We start from the raw sequence: 23459 nt of genomic DNA, 5'->3' as shown, positions 1-23459 counted from the left end.
TGATCCTAAACCCAAAAAAATTGTTTCAGTACTCAGTGAGCCTAGCAGACGAAGCGCGAGACAACCATTCTCAGCAGATAGAGCGTGCGGAGATAGCAAACTTAGTCCGTTCAAGAATGGAGTCGTTAAACCTGCCAACAGTGGACTACGACGACGTGTCGGAGAAGCGAAACAGCCTTTCGTACGTGATAATAAACCCGAGCTGCGACCTGAAGCTGGAGGAGGGTGACATCGTCTACCTGGTGCGCCCTAGCCCGTTTTCAGCGCAGAAAACCTTTGAGAGACACAACTCGCGAAGAAAGAGCAACATAAGCTTCTGCTCGGCGCAGCTGGTGGCGCAGATGTCAGCAGCCGCAGGAGGTGGCGCTGGGGGCGGCGGCGGGGGCTCCAGTCGCCGGGGCTCGGGAATCGGTATGGCTAGAGCACCACCTCTCGGCAGCAGCAGCAAGTCAAACTCGCTCTCCTTACCGGACAGTCCCACCGTAGCCGGTGGCCTGAGGGGCCGTTCAAACTCGCTGCGCGTGGTCGACGACATTCTCCTGAGGCGGAGCAACTCGCTCCGTCAGGGATTCACCACGCGGCGAAAGAGCAGCCTGGAGGACATCGGTTTCGGTGGACTGTCCCATCCGACCAATCACAACCCGATAAAGATAGCGCTGAATGGGTCCATCGGGTTGGAGGTGACACCTCCCGAGGAAGGCAGCGTTGGGGCCAGTCCTGGTGCAAGCAACACCGGGATCCTCGAGGTTGGGCTGCCTTCGATACCGGTGATGAGTCCTGGCTACGGTTGTGGTCTTGGTGGCATGAGTGGCGTGAGTGGCGGCGCTCTGGGCGCGGGATTAGGCGGCTCTCTGGGCGGCTTGTACGATCCGCCGATGCTCGGCCTCGCTCCTAAATCCTCCGGCCCAAGGGAACAGGCCTCCCAGGACCCGCAACACCTACAGGGAACAATTGTATGATATAACCTCATGTGGGGACGCAGACTTTCTAGTGTTGTGAGAAATAAGTGGCTGTAGCGTTCCCACATGTAGATTTATAGCACTTTAATTAGGTTAGGCTAAGGGATTTAGTTGCCATTTTATTCATTTGTTGCTGGTCTTACGGCTCTTTTATGCCTTGATAAGCTGGAATATTTAGGAGGTGTCTGAAGAAATTCTTTTATATTAATTAGCAACCTTGGGAACTATAAATAAATAAAATTTTGCTTTATTAAATAATGAATTTTGTTAAATTGTACTGTACTTTCTGTAATATTGACATTTTTTTAAATATAAGCTCATCCTGATGTTACAATCATCAAGAGCTTTCATTTGAGTACCCACATGCTTTTTCATATATTTTTCATATGTACATATATATAATATATATAAATATATAAAATATATGAAAAATTGATGTGGGTACTCAAATGAAAGGTCTCGATGAGTGTAATGTCGGGGTGAGCTTATATCTTTAAAAATGTCAGTAGTAGACAGGATACAAGTTCATTTCTTAATTATGATTGATATTTTTAAAGATATAAGCTCGTCCCGATATTGCACTCATCAAGAGCTTTCATTTGAGTACCCACATGCATTTTCATATATTTTTCATATATATATATATATATATATATATATATATATATATATATATATATATATATATATATATATATATATAAATATATCAAAAATTGATGTGGGTACTCAAATGAAAGGTCTCGATGAGTGTAAAATCGGAATGAGCTTATATCTTTGAAAATGTCAATAGTTCACGAGATACAAGGTCAATTCTTAATTATGTATCTAGAGATAGAGCATTTTCGAATGCAGCTTAAGTTTATCGTCATAAATTCACTATCGGTGAGAATGATATGAAACCTTGAAAAGGCACAAATTCAAGTCAAAACTTTACAAGCGAAAAATTTTTGTTAAATTTATTTGAACCAAGAATAATTTTTTAAATCCTACATTGAAAAAAAAAAACTTGGTTTTACAAAATAATTTAAAAAATCTTCATTGTTAAGATTGAAGTAGAAAAATTCTTTAACTGAGAAATTTATCTTGGCTTAAGTAAATTTTATCTAATTTGATAAGTTTTTGGCTTTATTTTCAACAATAAAACTCTTTAAAAATACTTTCTTGGATCAAAAATTTAATTCTTGAATCAAGTTAATTTTTTTGTGTAGAAATTTTCTGCTCGATTTAAAATATAGAAACTCTTAAGGGCGATGTCCTTGGTTCAAAATTTTTTCTATTAATTTAACCTAATTTAGAGTCATTGAATGTTAAAAAAAAATTAATTAAAATGGCGTAATAAAAAATGTTAATGATTTATAAAATTTTAATTATACAACTGGATTGTTCTAATGTATTTTCATACAATTATTAGTTTAAATTTCTTCAGATAATTCTCCCTATAATATTCAAACCTAAAACCAGCATCGACCACTTGAGGTTTATTTTCATACAAAATGGACGTTTGGAAACTTAAAATGGAGGTCCAATAAAGAACTAAAGAACTAACCCGGCTCGGAGGCCACTCTGCCGGTAGTAGAGAGTCCCGCGAGGTGGTGCTCATAACTACCCGCGTCCTGGACGACGAATTTTTTATATTATAATTTATATAACCACTACTGTAGTTTTAATGAAGAAATATTTCTAATAATTGATTGTAAAAAATGAACAATTATTACAAAATAATTGTTATTTTTATAGTTAATTATTGGAAATAAATATATGTACTTATATCTAATAGCGCGAGTTATATATTTTAAAAATATGTTTAAGTATAATTATGAATATTACTAATATTATTAATGAAGAATATAGGGTAATATAATTTCGTACTAGGAATTAAGAACATGTGTGAATAAATTAAAATATATATATATATATATGTATACGTATATAAATATAAATTAATATGTTGATGAATGAATATATTTAGAATCATATCACGTGAGCCTGGAGTTTGCGTATATCACTGTTTATTAGTTAAAAGAAGAATAATATCTCAATTATTTATTATAATTATTCGTGCATTGATAAATTTTCTATTTAAATATTCTCGAAATGTGATTAGGGATGTATAATATCAATTTAGTAATTTAATATAACAATTATCAATATATTTAAAAATACGTAGCTATAAATTTAAATTTTTTATTAATTATATTAGTTTATAATAAAAATAGCAAATATATAAAAAGAAATAAATTGAAAAAAATTTCTTATCAATTCTTTTTTTTTTTATTTAAAAATTTGCTATTTTTATTACTAATTTTTATCTTCACATTTATCTAAAATTAATGATCTCATTGAAATTTTTATTAACAATTTAGCAAAGTTCTAATATTTGAAGTTTTTTTTTACATTGAATTTAATTTAGTAAATTTTTAAAAGTTAAAAATCAATTGTTGAAACAATCAAATATTTTATTGGCTGTTGAAGCGGCTCTAATCACAAAAAAATTCTTTAAGTTAAGCACAAATTTGTTGACAATCTGTTTAAAAAAAAACTAGCAGCCTTGCAGTCACTATGTGACTGCTGTGACTTGTGAACTATGAAAAATTAAAACTTTGCTTTATTAAATAATGATTTTTGTTAAATTGAACTGTACTTTCTTAAATATCGACTTTTTTTAAAATATAAGCGCATCCTGATGTTACACTTTTCAAGAGTTTTCATTTGAGTACCCACATGCATTTTGATATATTTTTCAAATATTCATATATATAAATATATAAAATATATGAACAATTGATGTGGGTACTCAAATGAAAGGTCTTGACGAGTGTAACATCGAGATGAGCTTATATCTTTAAAAATGTCAATAGTAAACAAGATATAAGGTAATTTCTTAGTTATTGATATTTTTAAAGATATAAGCTCATCCTGATGTTACACTCATCAAGAGCTTTCATTTGAGTACCCACATGCATTTTTGATATATTTTTCATATATTCATATATATTATATATAAATATATAAAATATATGAAAAATTGATGTGGGTACTTAAATAAAAGCTCTTGATGAGTGTAATGTCGGGATGAGCTTATATCTTTAAAAATGTCAATATTTCACAAGATAAAAAGTAATTTCTTTACTATTGACATTTTCAAAGATATAAGCTCATCCCGATAATATACTCATCAAAAGCTTTCATTTGAGTACCCACATCAATTTTTCATATATTTCATATATTTATGTATATGTATATATGAAAAATATATCAAAAATGCATTTGGGTACTCAAATGAAAGGTCTTGATGAGTGTAACATCGGGATGAACTTATATCGTTAAAAATGTCAATATTCCACAAGATAAAAAGTAATTTCTTAATTATTGACATTTTCAAAGATATACGCTTATCCCGATGATATACTCATCAAAAGCTTTCATTTGAGTACCCACATCAATTTTTCATATATTTCATATATTTATGTATATGTATATATGAAAAATATATCAAAAATGCATTTGGGTACTCAAATGAAAGGTCTTGATGAGTGTAACATCGGGATGAGCTTATATCTTTAAAAATGTCAATATTCCACAAGATAAAAGATAATTTCTTAATTATTACTATATTTAAAGATATAAACTCATCTTAATGTTACACTCGTCAAGAGCTTTCATTTAAGTACCCACATGCATTTTCATATATTTTTTATATATACATATATATAATATATATAAATATATCAAAAATTGATGTGGGTACTCAAATGAAAGGTCTCAATGAGTGTAATGTCAGGATGAGCTTATATCTTCAATAATGTCAATCGTGCACAAGATACAAGGTCATTTCTTAATTCTGTATTACCAAAGTATTAAAGGTGCTTTAGTTTAATTTTTAAGTGAAATTAATTTTGATTATATAAATATTATTTATTATTGTTAATTATTAATAACAATTATACACAGTTTATTTAATCTACAGTAGAGTAATAAAAATCGACTTATTTTATTTAAAAATTCAAATTAATGTATAAAATATAAATCTAAAAATATTAACAAATAAATCTAAGTAAAAAACGAATAACTAACTGTGTATACGCTTCATATAGTTCGAGACTAGACATCAAGTCATTTCATTTAAAAAAAAAAATAAATAAAATTACGAAATTGTTTTATTTTAAAATCTATTATTATTTGAATTAATTAAACGTGAGCATTTACCAAAAAAAAAAAAAAATATATTGTAAATTTATTTTTAAAGAGTGTCAAAGTGTATTTACTGTAGATTTATAAGTCATATAAGTATAGAAATATATAAATAACTAATTGACCACAAAAAAAAAACAAACAATTTACCAAATTAATTATCAACGGCTGTATTAAATGTAATATAAAATAAAACAATGTATCATAAATCGTGTTCGCAACTCCGTAATCTGTAACACGAAGTTGATTTATTATAAATATAAAATATAAATAAATAAATAAATGAATATATAATAATTAAACTGTTCTTACTTATAATTTATTAAATGTTTTTTTTTTACAAATTAAATTAACTTTTTTAAAAATATTCGATATTTAATCTAAATAATTATTCGCTTACAAATATAAAAAATATTTATCAGTTTTACGGTTAAATAAATGTTACTATTATTTAATTACTGAACAATAGCAGTTAATGGAATGCTTCACTACGCATCTATCGGTATGTATTATATACATAAATGCGACATAAATTAAATAACAGTCAACAAAAAAAAATAATAATAAAAATAGTAATATTAATGGTAATAGTAATATTAATATTAAGCTTAAGCTTAAGAAGAAAATATATTAAATCAACCCGTATTTAATAATTATTACAGTAATAATACATTTTATCAAATACTTTTAATAGGCTTAAGAACATTTTCAGTAAACTGTCCTACGATATTTCCTCGGGGGTAATAGCAAGCGACGATAATGCAATTACCGTCTTTTTTAGCCATTGCAATTCCCATTTCTTGCGTGCTCTTCCAAACTATTTGTGTAAAATGACCTTTAACAGAAATAATAATAATTGTTATTTTAATTTTTAATTATTAAATTAAATTTTGATAATTTTTTTTATAAAACTTACATGTGTTTAAAATTTTCGGCTCAACACCAAATTTATGTTCTTTACGTTCGGAATACCATTTAGCAACAACTTCACGTGCTGAGACAATATTATTAGGATCGGAACATTGAACGGAATATATATTTTCGCCATAAGGTGATGATGACTGCGGTATTAATTTACTTGAGTTCAATAACTTGTTAGCCCATGCCTAAAATAATAATTAGAAGTAATTAATATTTATTGTACACTAAAAAACATTAAATATGATAATGATACTGATAACTAGCAATTTTGCAGTCACTATGTGACTGCAGTGAATTGTGAACTATAAATAAATAAAATTTTGAGTTATTAAATAATGAATTTAGTTAAATTGCACTGTACTTTTTTGGATATTGGCGTTTTTAAAGATATAAGCTCATCCTGATGTTACACTCATCAAGAGCTTTCATTTGAGTACCCACATCAATTTTTCATATATTTGATATATTTATATATATGTATATATGAAAAATATATCAAAAATGGATGTGGGTACTCAAATGAAAGGTCTTGATGACTATAACATCAAGATGAGCTTATATTTTTAAAAATGTCAATATTTCACAAGATAAAAGGTAATTTTTTAATTATTTATATTTTTAAAGATGTAAGCTCATCTCGATGTTACACTAATCGAGACCTTTCATTTAAGTACCCACATGGCATTTTTTATATATTTTATATATATGGTATTTGTGAAATATATAAATATATAAAATATATGAAAAATTGATGTGGGTACTCAAATTAAAGGTCTTGATGAGTGTAACAACGGGATGAGCTTATATCTTTAAAAATGTCAATATTTCACAAGATAAAAGGTAATTTCTTAATTAATGATATTTTCAAAGAGATAAGCTCATCTCGATGTTACACCTATCGAGACTTTTCATTTGAGTACCCACATGGCATTTTATATATATTTTATATATATGGTATTTGTGAAATATATAAATATATAAAATATATGAAAAATTTATGTGGGTACTTAAATGAAAGGTCTCGATGAGTATAACATCAAGATGAGCTTATATCTTTAAAAATGTCAATAGTTCACAAGATACAATATCAATTCTTAATTAATAACATTTTTTACGCATTTAAACTCATTTCGATGTTACACTCATCGAGACCTTTCATTTAAGTACCCACATGGCATTTTTTATATATTTTATATATATGGTATTTGTGAAATATATAAAATATATGAAAAATTGATGTGGGTACTCAAATTAAAGGTCTTGATGAGTGTAACACCGGGATGAGCTTATATCTTTAAAAATGTCAATATTTCACAAAATATAAGGTAATTTCTTAATTATTGATATTTTTGAAGTTATAAGCTCATCTCAGTATTACACTCATTAAGAGCTTCCGTTTGAGTACCCACATTCATTTTTCATATATTTTTCATATATACATATATATAATATATAAAATATATGAAAAATTGATGTGGGCACTCAAATGAAAGGTCTTGATGAGTGTAACAACGGGATGAGCTTATATTTTTAAAAATGTCAATATTTCACAAGATAAAAGGTAATTTTTTAATTATTTATATTTTTAAAGATGTAAGCTCATCTCGATGTTACACTAATCGAGACCTTTCATTTAAGTACCCACATGGCATTTTTTATATATTTTATATATATGGTATTTGTGAAATATATAAATATATAAAATATATGAAAAATTTATGTGGGTACTTAAATGAAAGGTCTCGATGAGTATAACATCGAGATGAGCTTATATCTTTAAAAATGTCAATAGTTCACAAGATACAATATCAATTCTTAATTAATGACATTTTTTACGCATTTAAACTCATTTCGATGTTACACTCATCGAGACCTTTCATTTAAGTACCCACATGGCATTTTTTATATATTTTATATATATGGTATTTGTGAAATATATAAATATATAAAATATATGAAAAATTGATGTGGGTACTCAAATTAAAGGTCTTGATGAATGTAACACCGGGATGAGCTTATATCTTTAAAAATGTCAATATTTCACAAAATATAAGGTAATTTTTTAATTATTGTGTTATGTCGGACTCAACGTTCGACATTTTAAATTAATTGGATATAAATTATCCACTAATAATTCATATTTTTACATACATTTATTTTATTGTTTTAAAACTTTCCTCTCTAGACATTGCCATTAGTAATTTTTCCAAAAAGAATATTTTTTATTTTTCTATTTTACGCCAGGTAATCGGTTTATATGGGTCGGGTTGTAAACCATAATTTTATGACCCGAACATTCAAGGAAATAGTCTTATTTATCTAGTTACATCTTGGGAATTTTCCGCGTTTGGTTGGGCCGACCAAGAGCTCCGAGCCTGAACAAATAGTCTAATGGACTTTAACCTTTGTCTAGATCCGGAATAGAAATTTTTTTGTGATAATAAAATAAATGTACAGAAAGAGAAAATATTATAAAGATAACAGTATTTTTAAATAATACAAAAAGGTAAATAATGATAATTTTAAGTAACAAATTTTTGAATAATATAAAAAATAATATCTTTAAATAATGATAATTTTAAGTAACAAATTTTTGAATAATATAAAAAATAATATCTTTAAATAATGATAATTTTAAGTAAACAAATTTTTGAATAATATAAAAAATAATATCTTTAAATAATGATAATCTAAGTAACAAATTTGAATATTGAAAGAAATAATATTCCTCAATAATGATAATTTAGTATAATAATTTAAATAAGGAACACCAACGTATGTAATAATAAAGCAAAATACTTAAAATATTAATAGTTAAATAACATTAATAAATAACAATAGTTTAAGTTTAGAAAAAGGAAATAAATGTTATAAGGTTTATTTCGAATTAAATATAATTCGCGAAACATTTTAACTTACGATAAATTAATTACTCGGTTAATTAATTTAATAGAATCTCCCGAATAAACAAATAAACTACAGTAATGTAAATTTAGATTTAGTTAAATAAATAACTTAGTTAACAAAGTAAAAATTTAACAATGATTTACGTTTCGATTGTTAACATAGAATTTAAGAGAAGGGAGACAACAGGCCTTTGAGACAACGTGGAGGGAGTAGTGCGCTACCCGAAACGTTGGGCCCTCTCGAAGAAAGGGAAACTCGTGACTACTTGGTGTTACTGTAATTGGCCTAGAGTTTCCCCCAAACATAGAAATTAGGAAAATGTCACCACCTAAAATTCTTGTCAGTTTCAGTTTTTTTGTTTTCTAGTAGTCCAGTTTTAGTTTTTACACCCTCAACACGAGGTCAAGTTTAGTAGTTTAACGTAACACAATATTTTCCTCAGTCTATTATAATTAGTAAAATTTTACGTTGTTACGAGTCAAGTTAAAGTAGATTCAGTTGCATTTATCTTTCCTTTAATTTTTATATTTTTTTCTTATTCTTTTTATTGAAACAGGCAAGAAGCGGTGACATCGACATATAGTGTAAGTCCAAAAGTAATGTATTAGAATTTTTGAATACATCTAATAATTTGAATTCTAATTTTATTTCTTTTTTTTTGTTATTTAATTTAACCAATTCCCATAAGCTTCAGATCCTTATCTATTAGCCTAACGGCTAGGATAAAAATAATTAATTTTAGTTGCGTTCTGACGTAACATTTTTGGGGGCTCGTCCGGGATCATGAAGCTTTATGTGGAAAATTACTAAGAAATATTTGATACAGAAATTCACATTTTTAAATTTTACTTAAAATTTATTTTTATATTTTTTTTTTTTTTTTTCCTCCTTTTTCTTTTCCAAAAACTACGGAATAAAGATAGATTTCATAAAGTTTATAGTTAATTAAACTAGATATACTCTAAAATTTAAATTTATTTAAAATTCTTTTTATGATTTATTGATTTTATTTTCAAAATATTGTATAATGTTTTGTCCTAATACTTTACAACGAACAATTAACTTAAGAATTAACCAGGCTTTAAATTTAATTCGATAAAATTTTATTACTAATTGATTTACTGGGTTATACATATACTTTTTTTTGGAACCTTTCGTTAAATTTTATTTTATTTTAAAAATTTATTTTATTTTAAAAATTATTTTCGGGGTAAAACAAATTTGGTAGGCTCATATGATTATAACTGAAATTTCTCGATTTTTCATGAAAAATAGTCCCTCATGTTTGAATACTAGGAATAATTAATAATCTAAATCGAACAATTTATGAATTTTTGACTCAATGAAAAAAAAAAATAATTTTTTTTTTTCTTTTCTTTATTTTTATTTTTATTTGTTATTTTTATCCAATATAAAACATTAATTTTTATCTATTGAGAATATGAGCACAGAATTTTCCGAAGTTTTAATCAACTAAATGTCTGATGATAAACCTAAATCATCCTATTCTTTGAGAAGTAAGCCAGAACAAGAACTTCTTCCTGGGTTACCTTTGGTTAAGCGGGAAAAGAAGCATAATTTAACTTTTAAAGATTCTGGCGTAGGAGTATCCGCTCTTTCAATACCAGAATTTACAGACGACGAAAGCTCGGAGGAAGAACCACCTAATAACCCAAAACCTCAAGTTCCAGTAGTTATTAATATACCTCAAGTTCAAGTAGTTGATAATCCACCTCAAAATCTAGTAGTTAATCCACCTAATAATAACGACCCAGAAATCGAACTTAATTTAGAAAGAATGGCATTAAACGCGAATCAACACATATCATTAAACGACGCGTTAGTCTGCGTACCCCGTTTTCAAGGCAATCCGGGTGACTTAATAGATTTTGCGACATGCTGCAGGGATGCGAAAGGAATGTTACCTGAAGCCGCGGAAGTAAATTTAATTAAATTAATATATTCTAGTAAATTAAGTACTGATGTCAAAAGTTCTCTCAATAACACAGCACCTGCTAATATAGAAAGTTTAATCAGAGATCTGAAAAAATTTATATTCCGGTATCGTCAATTACTCAGTTACAGAGGCAACTGGCCTGTATTTTTCAAGGAAATTCCGAAACGGTAACAGAGTTCGTGAATAGATTAAAAAGGAAAGGTCGGGAAATAGTTGATTGCTATCAAACTCAAAACCCTGAAGCAACCCCTGAGCAAATAGCAGCATTTAAAGACACAATAGATAAGTCCATTTCAGAATGTTTCATTCAAAATTTAAACGACGAAATTGACCATAGGATGCCATCTTGTCAAACGACAGAAGATGCGCTCCGGGAAGCTCTTAAAATCGAACACAAAATCAACGCACGAAAGGAATCAAGGAAAGATTCGAATATAAATAAGACGGAAGAAAAGAAAAAGGGCACACCTCATAAACCGGTTAATTTTACGTCGGGTAGTAATGTCGGTAACATAGCTTCTCAGAAAACGTTAAATAACAACAACTATAATAAAGTCAATAATCAAAATATTGCCTCTAATAATGGTAATAATAATCAGTTTAATAAACCTAATAATAATAATAACTTCAAAGGAAATAATAGTAATAACGAAACAAATAGTCAAAGTCGAACCGTAATTTGTTATCGTTGCAAAACCCCCGGACATACTACAAGAAATTGTCCTGAAAGTAAATGCCAAGTCTGCGATATGAATGGACATACAGCGAAAGCTTGTCCAGTAGTAATGGGAAATAGTGAAAATAGGAATTCGGGAGCCGTACGATGTCAATTATGCAGTCAACACGGGCATTTAGCTAAAAATTGCCCTACATTAACCGGTAATTCTAGAGTAACACCAATTTCACAATATTGTGGTTATCATAATAGTAGGTCTCACAGCGAAGATAATTGTTTTGCGTTAAAAAATATGAAAATCTCCCAGGGAAACCGGGTACAGTTCAACCCTTCGGGCGCAGGGATGAACGATCGCTCTGTGCGCCCAGTCCATGTAGTTCAGGAAGTTACCCTGGACGACAATATCGAGTAATGACAATAGAAAATAATTATGACTGGGACGATTTGCCATATTCGATTGCAGGCAAATCGCCCCAAAACCAAGATATAATAATGATGTTAGACTCAGGAGCCTCTCCAAACTTAATTAAACGAAAATATGTAAAATCAACTTCGATAATAAACTCAAAGGACATAATAGAATTACACGGAATAGCGGATGTACCCTTATTTACTCTAGGTAGTGTTCGTTTGGTATTATTCGGAAAGGAAGCGGTTTGCCATATTGTACCGGATGAAATGGCAATTCCTCATGCCGGTCTTGTAGGTTCCCAATTCTTTTCTTCACACAAAGCGAAAATAGATTACGAAAACCGCGTTTTAGAAATTGATAACGTCAAACACCCTTTTAAAACAAATAGAATTGAAGACGGAGTTATGTATATACCTCCTCGGAGCGAGTCAACATTTTTATTAAGGTCAAAAATCCGGAATTAAAGGAGGGTTACCTCCCTCGAGTTAAGATCTGTAAAGGAGTTTTTACAGGAAATTGTCTAGTCCGTGTTAGTAATGGCCGAGCTTATATGCAGATCTTTAACACAACTAATGATGAAGTAGGAATTAAAATTCCAATCTTAGCTATACGAGAGGTAGAAGAAGCGTACGCACCTCGTACGATTGATCCAGAAAATTCTTATGAAAATCTAATCGAAAACCTTGGAGTCACAAAGAGAATATTTACAGTAGTTAAAAATCAATTCGATGAATGTAGATTTGAAAAATTAAAACCTTTAATAAACTTAGATTATTTGGAGAAAATAGAGAGAATTCATGTAGAAAAATTTATTAAGAAAATATTCAGATTGTTTCCACATCCCTGGTGAACCTTTAGGTTCAACTAATAATTACAAACATAGAATCCCAACAATGTACGATGTTCCCTTCACGACTAAGCAATACCGATTACCTCATTCTTTAAAGGCAGAAGTAGAAAATCAAATTAACGAGGCACTCCACTCAGGCATTATTAAGCCTTCGGAGTCGCCCTATAACAGTCCCATCTGGATTGTACCCAAAAAATGTGACTCACAAGGAAATAAACGTTGGAGGTTAGTAATCGACTTCAGAAATTTGAACGAACGAACAATTACAGACGCTTATCCTTTGCCGAGCATTGTAGAGATTCTGGATCAATTGGGAGGTTCGCAATACTTCTCCGTTTTCGACTTGGCATCCGGTTATCATCAGATCGAAATGGATCCGAGAGACAGTTGTAAGACAGCGTTCTCCACTCCGCAAGGTCATTGGGAATATTCTCGTATGCCCTTCGGATTGAAAAACGCTCCTGCAACGTTTCAACGATTGATGGATTCGGTGTTAACGGGACTCCAAGGAATATCAATGTTTGTATATTTGGACGACATTATTGTTTTTGCTAAAGATTTGGAGGAACACGAAAAACACATAGATGATTTGATGGCTAGATTGAGAAAAGCCAATTTAAAATTACAACCCGAAAAATGTCACTTCCTTAGATCCGAAGTAAATTATCTAGGTCACATCATTAGTAAAGAGGGTTTAAAACCTGATCCGTCGAAGCTTGAAGCAGTTAGAAATTTCCGGTGCCAAAACGCAGAAAACATCAGAGAATTTTTGGGTTTAACAGGATATTACCGCCGATTCATTAAGAACTTTGCAAAAATTTCTAAAACCATTAACCGAGCTATTACAGAAAGAAGTAGACTTTATATGGACTGAGGAAACTCAGCAAGCTTTTTGACATTTTAAAAGAAACATTATGTACCGCTCCGGTTCTTCAATACCCCGATTTTACAGAACCATTCATTATAACTACGGATGCGTCGGGTTTTGCTTTGGGAGCCGTGTTATCTCAAGGAGAGATCGGTCGAGATCTTCCAATCGCGTATTATTCAAGGGTCCTGCGAGGAGCTGAACTACGATATGACACTTACGAAAAGGAAGCTTTAGCGATTGTACAAGCGGTTAAAAAATTTCAGACCATATGTATACGGTAAAGCTTTCACTGTGGTAACTGATCATAAACCGTTAGTTTGGTTTCGAACCGCAAAGCGACGGTAACGCGAGGATTCTCAAATGGCGGTTACGTTTAGCGGAATACGATTACACCGTAATTTACAAGCCAGGAAAGATTAATTTAAATGCAGACGCGTTATCACGAAATCCAACAGAAACAGTTAACGTTACAACCCGCGCTCAAAGAAGGATAGAAGAACGTGAAATTTTAGAAGACCGATTACAAAAAGAAATAGATGATTTCGAGAACTCTCAGAAGAACATTGTAGAATCAGATAATTTTCAGGAGCCACAACTCCTAGAGCCTCAGCTGTCACCGGTTGCTGGCAGGCCTGAGTCAGAGATTACACAGAATAACACAACTCAAACAGTAGAATCAAACGAACCAGAATCCCCTAAACTTCGGTTGTCACCGGTTGCTGACAGATCAAAAGGTACGGAGATAGTCCCCGGAAAGACATGCGGATTATCTAAGGTACGTAGGGGAAGGCCACGCAAAGTGGTTGTTAATTTGGAAAATCCAGTGGAAGTCGAACGAGCTGAATCAAGTTCAGACTCGGAAACTTCCCAGAGTAGTGACTCTGATACGGAGGATGACGAACCATCCGATGTTGAGTCAAATCGAATAGGGAACACTGTAGCATTTGAGAATAACAATATTACTTTACCAACACAAACACCAAATATAGTAACGTCAAAAGAATTATTTCAATATAGACAAGATAATTTAGTATACTTCCTTGATTCGAACGGTTGTCCTTGTGACAACGGTTCAAGAGCTTTAAAGAAATTAAACAAATTACCGTTTGTAGGGGTAATAGAAACAGGACAAGTTTTCTGGACTAAAATTAACAAGAAAAATTACTTTTGGTTAATTGTACTGAATGCCAGTGGGGAATCTTCACTGCGCATTCAAAGCAATATCGGGAAAACCTTAGTAAAATTAAAGGGCATCTTACGAGATAAAAATTTGAATACTTTCTCCATAGCCTCATCCGAACACATCGCTAATGTGCCTTGGATAGAGGTTCAAAAAATGTTGACCGAAGTTTTTAGTAGTCAGATCAATATCAAGGTTATCGTCTGTCTAGGGAAAGTTCGTTACGTTTCACCTGAGGAGCGTGACAGAGTTTTTTATGAAGCTCATAAAGCTCCTCTTGGGGGACACAAGGGAGTTTCTAAAACGTATAATAGGATTAAGCACACGTATTATTGGGAGGGTCTAAAAGATGACATTCAACGTCGCATTCAACAATGCCTCGAATGTCAATTAAAAAAACTAGTACGAATCAAGACTCGTCAACCTATGCTCATTACCGACACACCGGGAACTGTTTTCGAAAAGATCGCAATGGATATTGTCGGTCCATTGCCAGTTTCAGAGGGAGGTAATGAATATATTTTGACGATACAAGATTCCTTTGTCAAAATTCTGTATAGCAATTCCTATTAACAATATGTTAGCTGTAACTGTTGCTGACGTTTTTATTAAACGTTTCATCTGTATTTATGGGGCCCCAAAAGCTCTACTTACAGATCAAGGACGGAATTTCGTCAGTACCTTTATGCAGCGAATCGCTAAACGTTTTAAAATTAAGAAGATCCAAACCACGGCTTTCCGACCCCAATCTAACGGTTCTTTGGAAAGATCGCATCATGTGTTAGGGGAATTCTTAAAACAATATGTCAACAAGTGAAAAGACTGGGATGAATGGTTGGAAGTAGCCACCTTTTCGTATAACACTTCCGTTCATGAAGGAACCAGATTCACTCCCTTTGAATTAGTTTATGGAAAGGTTGCGCGAGTTCCTTCTGAAGAACCCCTCCATGATTTAGATTGCTTACCTACTTATAACAATTATATCAAAGATTTAGTAACGAGACTAATCGAAATCCGAAAACTTGCACGAGAGAATCTAATAAATGCTAAGGAAAGGTCAAAAATTCAGTATGACAGACATTTAAAAGTAGTTAATTTTAAAGAAAACGACCTAGTATTCTTACTAAAGGGACCTAAACCAAACAAATTTGGTGACCATTATGATGGACCTTACCAAATTTTACAAGTTTTACCTAACGGAAATATTCAAATCAAAATGAACAATCAAATTAAAACAGTACATCCAAATCGGTTAAAATTAACGAAAATTTCGGAAACAAAACGAAAATGAAACCGAATTCGAATGGGGACAAGAAACGAAAGGACCCAGATCCTGATTTTAAACCTTAATTTCCACCTATTAACACTATTTGTTTTACAGGATGGGAACTAATATACCAATGACTATTTCTGTATTTGTATTTCTTATTTAATTTTATTTATTACAGCTACGCAATTATAGGAAATGATTGTAGTAATAAAATAACGAACATGACCACCATATCGTTAGTGGACATAGATGATTGCGATATTGAACCGGATCATGTGGACATAACCCTAGTAGACATACATTTATTACAATTAAATGATTTTGAACATACCGAGATCCTTCAATGTAAAAATTGAAGTGACTCGATTAATTTATTATTGCGGATATTGGGAACATACATACATAGTTAATAATGCCTATATGGGGTATGTCCATGCGATCCAGCGAGAAGCGTGTCAGATAGCGCACGATCATGGCACGTTTCACCTCGGTAACGCAATAATCGATGGTTTAACACCAAATTCGACTACTACTGTAGTATTACCCTTGCAGGAAAAGCGGGTCTTGATGGAACTTGTAAGGGGCCCAATATTCGATCCTTACGGTACCTGGGACAATGTTGTAGTCACAGGAAGCGTAACGATCACAATTCAATCCTCTTGGGCCCGAGTAAAGTCTGAATCTAATAAAATTTATATGCCATCAGGATCCACTTGCAAGTTAGAAACGGGATCTTGTATTGACCCTGAAGGAGGGTATACCTTCTGGAACCCTCTACCTAAAAAATTTTGTAAGGCTAATACCTATTCTGTACTGTACAAAGGAGCCGTAACTAAGCTCAAAACAAATAATGACATTATATATTCAGTAAATGTAAGAGATACGAGTTTTTCATTAATTGTAACCGGGGAAGAGACCTCATGCGGCCTACCTATACTTAGAACCGAACATCCTAAGCTTTTTATTGTTCAAAAATCCGATTTAAATATGTTAAATGAAGAGAATATCGTAACTATGCATTCAGATAACATGGATATTTTCCTTTACATGAATACAAAATTTATATACGTAGAAAGGTTCATTAGGTCTCAGATCCGTGATTTGTATAGAGATGTATTGTTACACCGTTGTAGAATAGAGAGGGAGATATTACGAAATAGCCTAGCGATAGCAGCGACCCAGCCAGATGAGTTCGCCTACCGATACATGGGAGGGCCAGGTTACATGGCGATCTTAGCGGGAGAGGTCATTCATCTAGTTAAGTGTGTGCCAGTGGAGCTAAAACTTTGGGCAGCAGAAAAATGTTACAACCGATTACCAGTCAGAAGAGGGAATCAAACTCTTTTCCTCACACCTCGCACTCATGTCATTACCACACAGGCAGCTGAAATTCCTTGCAACCCTTTACTCCTTCAATATTACTTGGTGGGACAAACTTGGTATAAACTCCTGCCTAGTCCTGTCGAGACCGTAGCTCCAATTAGTTTAAAGCCTAGTACGAAGGTAACATGGAATTATAAGAATCCGCACCATCTAGCCACAAGTGGGGTGTACACTGAAAAGGAGTTGAACGACATGAAGAACCGCATAATGTTCACTATGGAACAAAACGCTATAGTTGCCAACGTTATGCAGAGGATCACCAACGGAGTATACAGCAACCAACCATCGGTAATGAATCTACTGGACGAGGAGGCCCTGGAAAAATTAGCAGAAAACGCCTGGGATAAGACCTGGGGGAAGTTCCTGAAATTTGGAACCTTCAGCGCCGGAGTAATTGGAATCTACGTCATCGCAAAGATGTTCAAGGCAATTGCGGATACAGTCATTCACGGTTACACTCTCCATTCAGTTTATGGATGGTCAGTAAAATTAATTGCAGCCTTGTGGGCCTCAGCAACTCACCTATTGCTCCATTTAGCCGAACCAAACGATCCAACGAGTGCTCAACGACAAGATCCTGAACCAGGAAATGGACCTACAGCCCCGATAATGAACCCCTGACCTCTACCCTAAGTTGCCAGCAGCTTCGCCTAACCCAAAAGACCAACCAGTTTCGTCAACTCCAACGGATTTATCAGCGACAGCAGCGACGAATGGAGGCCGAACTTTTATAAATTAATTGATAGAATAATTTGAAAATAATTAAAGTACGATCATCAAACTGATGTCGTACTCATTTCAATCGTACTTCCATCAAACGATGGGGGTGTTATGTCGGACTCAACGTTCGACATTTTAAATTAATTGGATATAAATTATCCACTAATAATTCATATTTTTACATACATTTATTTTATTGTTTTAAAACTTTCCTCTCTAGACATTGCCATTAGTAATTTTTCCAAAAAGAATATTTTTTATTTTTCTATTTTACGCCAGGTAATCGGTTTATATGGGTCGGGTTGTAAACCATAATTTTATGACCCGAACATTCAAGGAAATAGTCTTATTTATCTAGTTACATCTTGGGAATTTTCCGCGTTTGGTTGGGCCGACCAAGAGCTCCGAGCCTGAACAAATAGTCTAATGGACTTTAACCTTTGTCTAGATCCGAATAGAAATTTTTTGTGATAATAAAATAAATGTACAGAAAGAGAAAATATTATAAAGATAACAGTATTTTAAATAATACAAAAAGGTAAATAATGATAATTTTAAGTAACAAATTTTTGAATAATAAAAAATAATATCTTTAAATAATGATAATTTTAAGTAACAAATTTTTGAATAATATAAAAAATAATATCTTTAAATAATGATAATTTTAAGTAAACAAATTTTTGAATAATATAAAAAATAATATCTTTAAATAATGATAATCTAAGTAACAAATTTGAATATTGAAAGAAATAATATTCCTCAATAATGATAATTTAGTATAATAATTTAAATAAGGAACACCAACGTATGTAATAATAAAGCAAAAATACTTAAAATATTAATAGTTAAATAACATTAATAAATAACAATAGTTTAAGTTTAGAAAAAGGAAATAAATGTTATAAGGTTTATTTCGAATTAAATATAATTCGCGAAACATTTTAACTTACGATAAATTAATTACTCGGTTAATTAATTTAATAGAATCTCCCGAATAAACAAATAAACTACAGTAATGTAAATTTAGATTTAGTTAAATAAATAACTTAGTTAACAAAGTAAAAATTTAACAATGATTTACGTTTCGATTGTTAACATAGAATTTAAGAGAAGGGAGACAACAGGCCTTTGAGACAACGTGGAGGGAGTAGTGCGCTACCCGAAACGTTGGGCCCTCTCGAAGAAAGGGAAACTCGTGACTACTTGGTGTTACTGTAATTGGCCTAGAGTTTCCCCCAAACATAGAAATTAGGAAAATGTCACCACCTAAAATTCTTGTCAGTTTCAGTTTTTTTGTTTTCTAGTAGTCCAGTTTTAGTTTTTACACCCTCAACACGAGGTCAAGTTTAGTAGTTTAACGTAACACAATATTTTCCTCAGTCTATTATAATTAGTAAAATTTTACGTTGTTACGAGTCAAGTTAAAGTAGATTCAGTTGCATTTATCTTTCCTTTTATTTTTTATATTTTTTCTTATTCTTTTTATTGAAACAGGCAAGAAGCGGTGACATCGACATATAGTGTAAGTCCAAAAGTAATGTATTAGAATTTTTGAATACATCTAATAATTTGAATTCTAATTTTATTTCTTTTTTTTGTTATTTAATTTAACCAATTCCCATAAGCTTCAGATCCTTATCTATTAGCCTAACGGCTAGGATAAAAATAATTAATTTTAGTTGCGTTCTGACGTAACAATTGATATTTTTGAAGTTATAAGCCCATCTCAGTATTACACTCATCAAGAGCTTCCGTTTGAGTACCCACATGCATTTTTCATATATTTTTCATATATACATATATATATAATATATAAATATATAAAATGTATGAAAAATTGATGTGGGTACTCAAATGAAAGGTCTTGATGAGTGTAACATCGAGATTAGCTTATATCTTTAAAAATGTCAATATTTCTCAAGATACAAGGTCATTTTTTAATTATGTATCTAGAGATAGAGTATTTTCGAATGCAGCCTAAATAATTATCATAATAAATTGACTATCGGTGAGAATGATATGAAGCCTTGAAAAGGCACAAATTCAAGTCAAGATCTTTGCAATGACACTAAATTTCACTAAAAAAAAGTTACCTTGGCAGCAGCACTTAATTCATCATTAAGAATAAGCTCCGGAGAACGATGACGTCGTCTGTATTCATTATGAACCGCAAGAGCCTCTTTCTGCCAAGCCTGCTGATCGAGCGTTTTGGAGCTGATTTTGAGCCTAGCGGTGAAGCGGGATGGCGAGGAAGTACTTTCGACTGGCGGGAGTACGTTTTCCATAAAGCTGCCCAGAAAATTACCAGCTGGGTTGTAATTACACACGACATAAACTTCACCATTACGATTGCGGGCCATTCCTACGCCCAGCTCGGTGCTGCTCCGCCAGACTATTTGGGTGAAATGACCTGTCTTTAGGGTCGTTGGTTCTCTATTGTATTGGTGTTGAGTTTCTTCGGCATACCTTTGAAATAAATATTAATTTTCATTTAAAATTTATCTAAATCCAAATTATTTAAAAATATAATTATTTACTTACCAATCATTAACAGGCTCATCACCGTTGACAATTGTTTTAGGATTTGAACTCCACATACAGTAAAGATTCTCTCCATATTCAATATTTGCACGATGTTCTAATCTACCTTTTGTAGCTAAAATATTTGCCCAGTCTTGACTTGTTTTGCAAAGCTGTTGAAATATTTATTCATTAATTTATTAATATTGCATTATACTATTAAAATTTTAATTTTAATTAATTAGTCACTGTTTAATTAATTTTCTTAATATATCTTAATTAATTAATACAAATATTAAACCAAAAATTACCTGTTTATTGAGTCGCAATGCAGGAACGCCATGTCGGTTACGATAATAATTGTGAGTCTCCAAACAAAGATTGATGAATTCCTTGTCAGGTCCAAATCTACGCACAGACGGTTTACGCGTGTCAGTCTTTGTTATCTACAACAACATACGTACTAATTAAACTTTTTCTGTATACGTAATTTTGAATGAAAAAAAAAAAAATTGTTCTTTTACCAAATGAATCATCGCGGATAATTTATAAAGTAATACAATAATTAAACTTCTTATTTTACATGAAAAATAAACTCACCCGCAGCAATTCCCCATTATATAATGATCGATTATTATTTTAACTTTAAATGTTTACTCGACTTAATTATCTATAAATTTAATTGATAAGAGTATCTGACGGTTTTATTACTTGTTTTTATAAATGACAATCAAAACAAGTGAGTTATTGAAATAATAATGATTATTTTTTTACACGGAAAACATTTTTTTTTTTTTTTTTTTTTTTTTTTTTTTTTCAGTTCATTTCTTAAAGTTTTATTATTTTACTAACAACCTTGTAGTCACTATGTGACTTGTAAACTATAAATAAATAAAATTTTAATTTATTAAATTAATAACTTTTGTGAAATTGCACTGTAATTTTTTAAGTATTGACGTTTTTAAATATATAAGCTCATCCTGATGTTACACTCATCAAGAGCTTTCATTCGAGTACCCACATGCATTTTTGATATATTTTTCATATATATAATATATATAAATATATGAAAAATTGATGTGGGTAATCAACTGAAAGGTCTCAATAAGTGTAACATCGGGATGAGCTTATATCTTTAAAAATATCAATAATTAAGAAATGAACTGGTATCTTGAGAAATATTGACATTTTTAAAGATATAAGCTCATCCCGACATTACACTCATTGAGACCTTTCATTTGAGTACCCACATCAATTTTTCATATATTTTATATATTTCACAAATACCATATATATAAAATATGTAAAAAATGTCATGTGGGTACTTAAATGAAAGGTCTTAATGAGAGTAACATCGAGATGAGTATATATCTTTTAAAACGTCAATAGTTAAAAAAGTACGGTGCAATTTAACATAATTAAGAAATGACCTTGTATCTTGTGAACGATTGACATTTTTAAAGATATAAGCTCATCCTGGTATTACACTCATCAAGACCTTTCATTTGAGTACCCACATCAATTTTTCATATATTTTATATATTTCACAAATACCATATATATAAAATATGTAAAAAATGTCATGTGGGTACTTAAATGAAAGGTCTTAATGAGAGTAACATCGAGATGAGTATATATCTTTAAAAACGTCAATAGTTAAAAAAGTACGGTGCAATTTAACATAATTAAGAAATGACCTTGTATCTTGTGAACGATTGACATTTTTAAAGATATAAGCTCATCCTGATATTACACTCATCAAGACCTTTCATTTGAGTACCCACATCAATTTTTCATATATTTTATATATTTATATATTTTACAAATACCATAAATATAAAATATGTAAAAAATGCCATGTGGGTACTTAAATGAAAGGTCTCGATGAGTGTAACATCGAAATGAGTTTAAATGCGTAAAAAATGTCATTAATTAAGAATCGATATTGTATCTTGTGAACTATTGACATTTTTAAAGATATAAGCTCATCCTGATATTACACTCATCAAGACCTTTCATTTGAGTACCCACATCAATTTTTCATATATTTTATATATTTATATTTTACAAATACCATATATATAAAATATGTAAAAAATGTCATGTGGGTACTTAAATGAAAGGTCTTAATGAGAGTAACATCGAGATGAGTATATATCTTTTAAAACGTCAATAGTTAAAAAAGTACGGTGCAATTTAACATAATTAAGAAATGACCTTGTATCTTGTGAACGATTGACATTTTTAAAGATATAAGCTCATCGCGACATTACACTCATTGAGACCTTTCATTTGAGTACCCACATCAATTTTTCATATATTTTATATATTTCACAAATACCATATATATAAAATATGTAAAAAATGTCATGTGGGTACTTAAATGAAAGGTCTTAATGAGAGTAACATCGAGATGAGTATATATCTTTAAAAACGTCAATAGTTAAAAAAGTACGGTGCAATTTAACATAATTAAGAAATGACCTTGTATCTTGTGAACGATTGACATTTTTAAAGATATAAGCTCATCCTGATATTACACTCATCAAGACCTTTCATTTGAGTACCCACATCAATTTTTCATATATTTTATATATTTATATATTTTACAAATACCATATATATAAAATATGTAAAAA

At 31.2% G+C, this 23459-nt stretch overlaps 2 protein-coding genes across 7 annotated transcripts in view; one reads left to right on the top strand and one right to left on the bottom strand.

Annotated features, from left to right (window-relative positions):
* Window positions 1-1170, top strand: part of LOC123259914 (potassium channel subfamily T member 2) — a 123706-nt gene extending 122536 nt beyond the window's left edge. For both annotated transcript variants that reach the window (XM_044720729.1, XM_044720731.1), the window contains one exon: window positions 30-1170. In XM_044720729.1, the coding sequence (XP_044576664.1) occupies window positions 30-959 (930 nt within the window). In that variant the 3' untranslated portion in view covers window positions 960-1170. The remainder of the gene's footprint in view (window positions 1-29) is intronic.
* Window positions 1171-5767: 4597 nt separating this feature from the next.
* LOC123258417 overlaps window positions 5768-23459 on the bottom strand; it is a 48694-nt gene continuing 31002 nt past the window's right edge. For all 5 annotated transcript variants that reach the window (XM_044718410.1, XM_044718413.1, XM_044718412.1 and 2 more), the window contains 5 exons: window positions 21132-21266; window positions 20842-20993; window positions 20394-20766; window positions 6070-6259; window positions 5768-5988 (listed from right to left, as the gene is read on the bottom strand). In XM_044718410.1, the coding sequence (XP_044574345.1) occupies window positions 5831-5988; window positions 6070-6259; window positions 20394-20766; window positions 20842-20993; window positions 21132-21266 (1008 nt within the window). In that variant the 3' untranslated portion in view covers window positions 5768-5830. The remainder of the gene's footprint in view (window positions 5989-6069; window positions 6260-20393; window positions 20767-20841; window positions 20994-21131; window positions 21267-23459) is intronic.

Source organism: Cotesia glomerata, linkage group LG2 (assembly GCF_020080835.1).
Source record: "Cotesia glomerata isolate CgM1 linkage group LG2, MPM_Cglom_v2.3, whole genome shotgun sequence".
In the NCBI taxonomy this organism is placed as follows: Eukaryota; Metazoa; Arthropoda; class Insecta; order Hymenoptera; family Braconidae; genus Cotesia; species Cotesia glomerata.
Note: the sequence above shows the minus strand (reverse complement) of the source record. Positions and strands in the feature narration are given on the sequence as shown.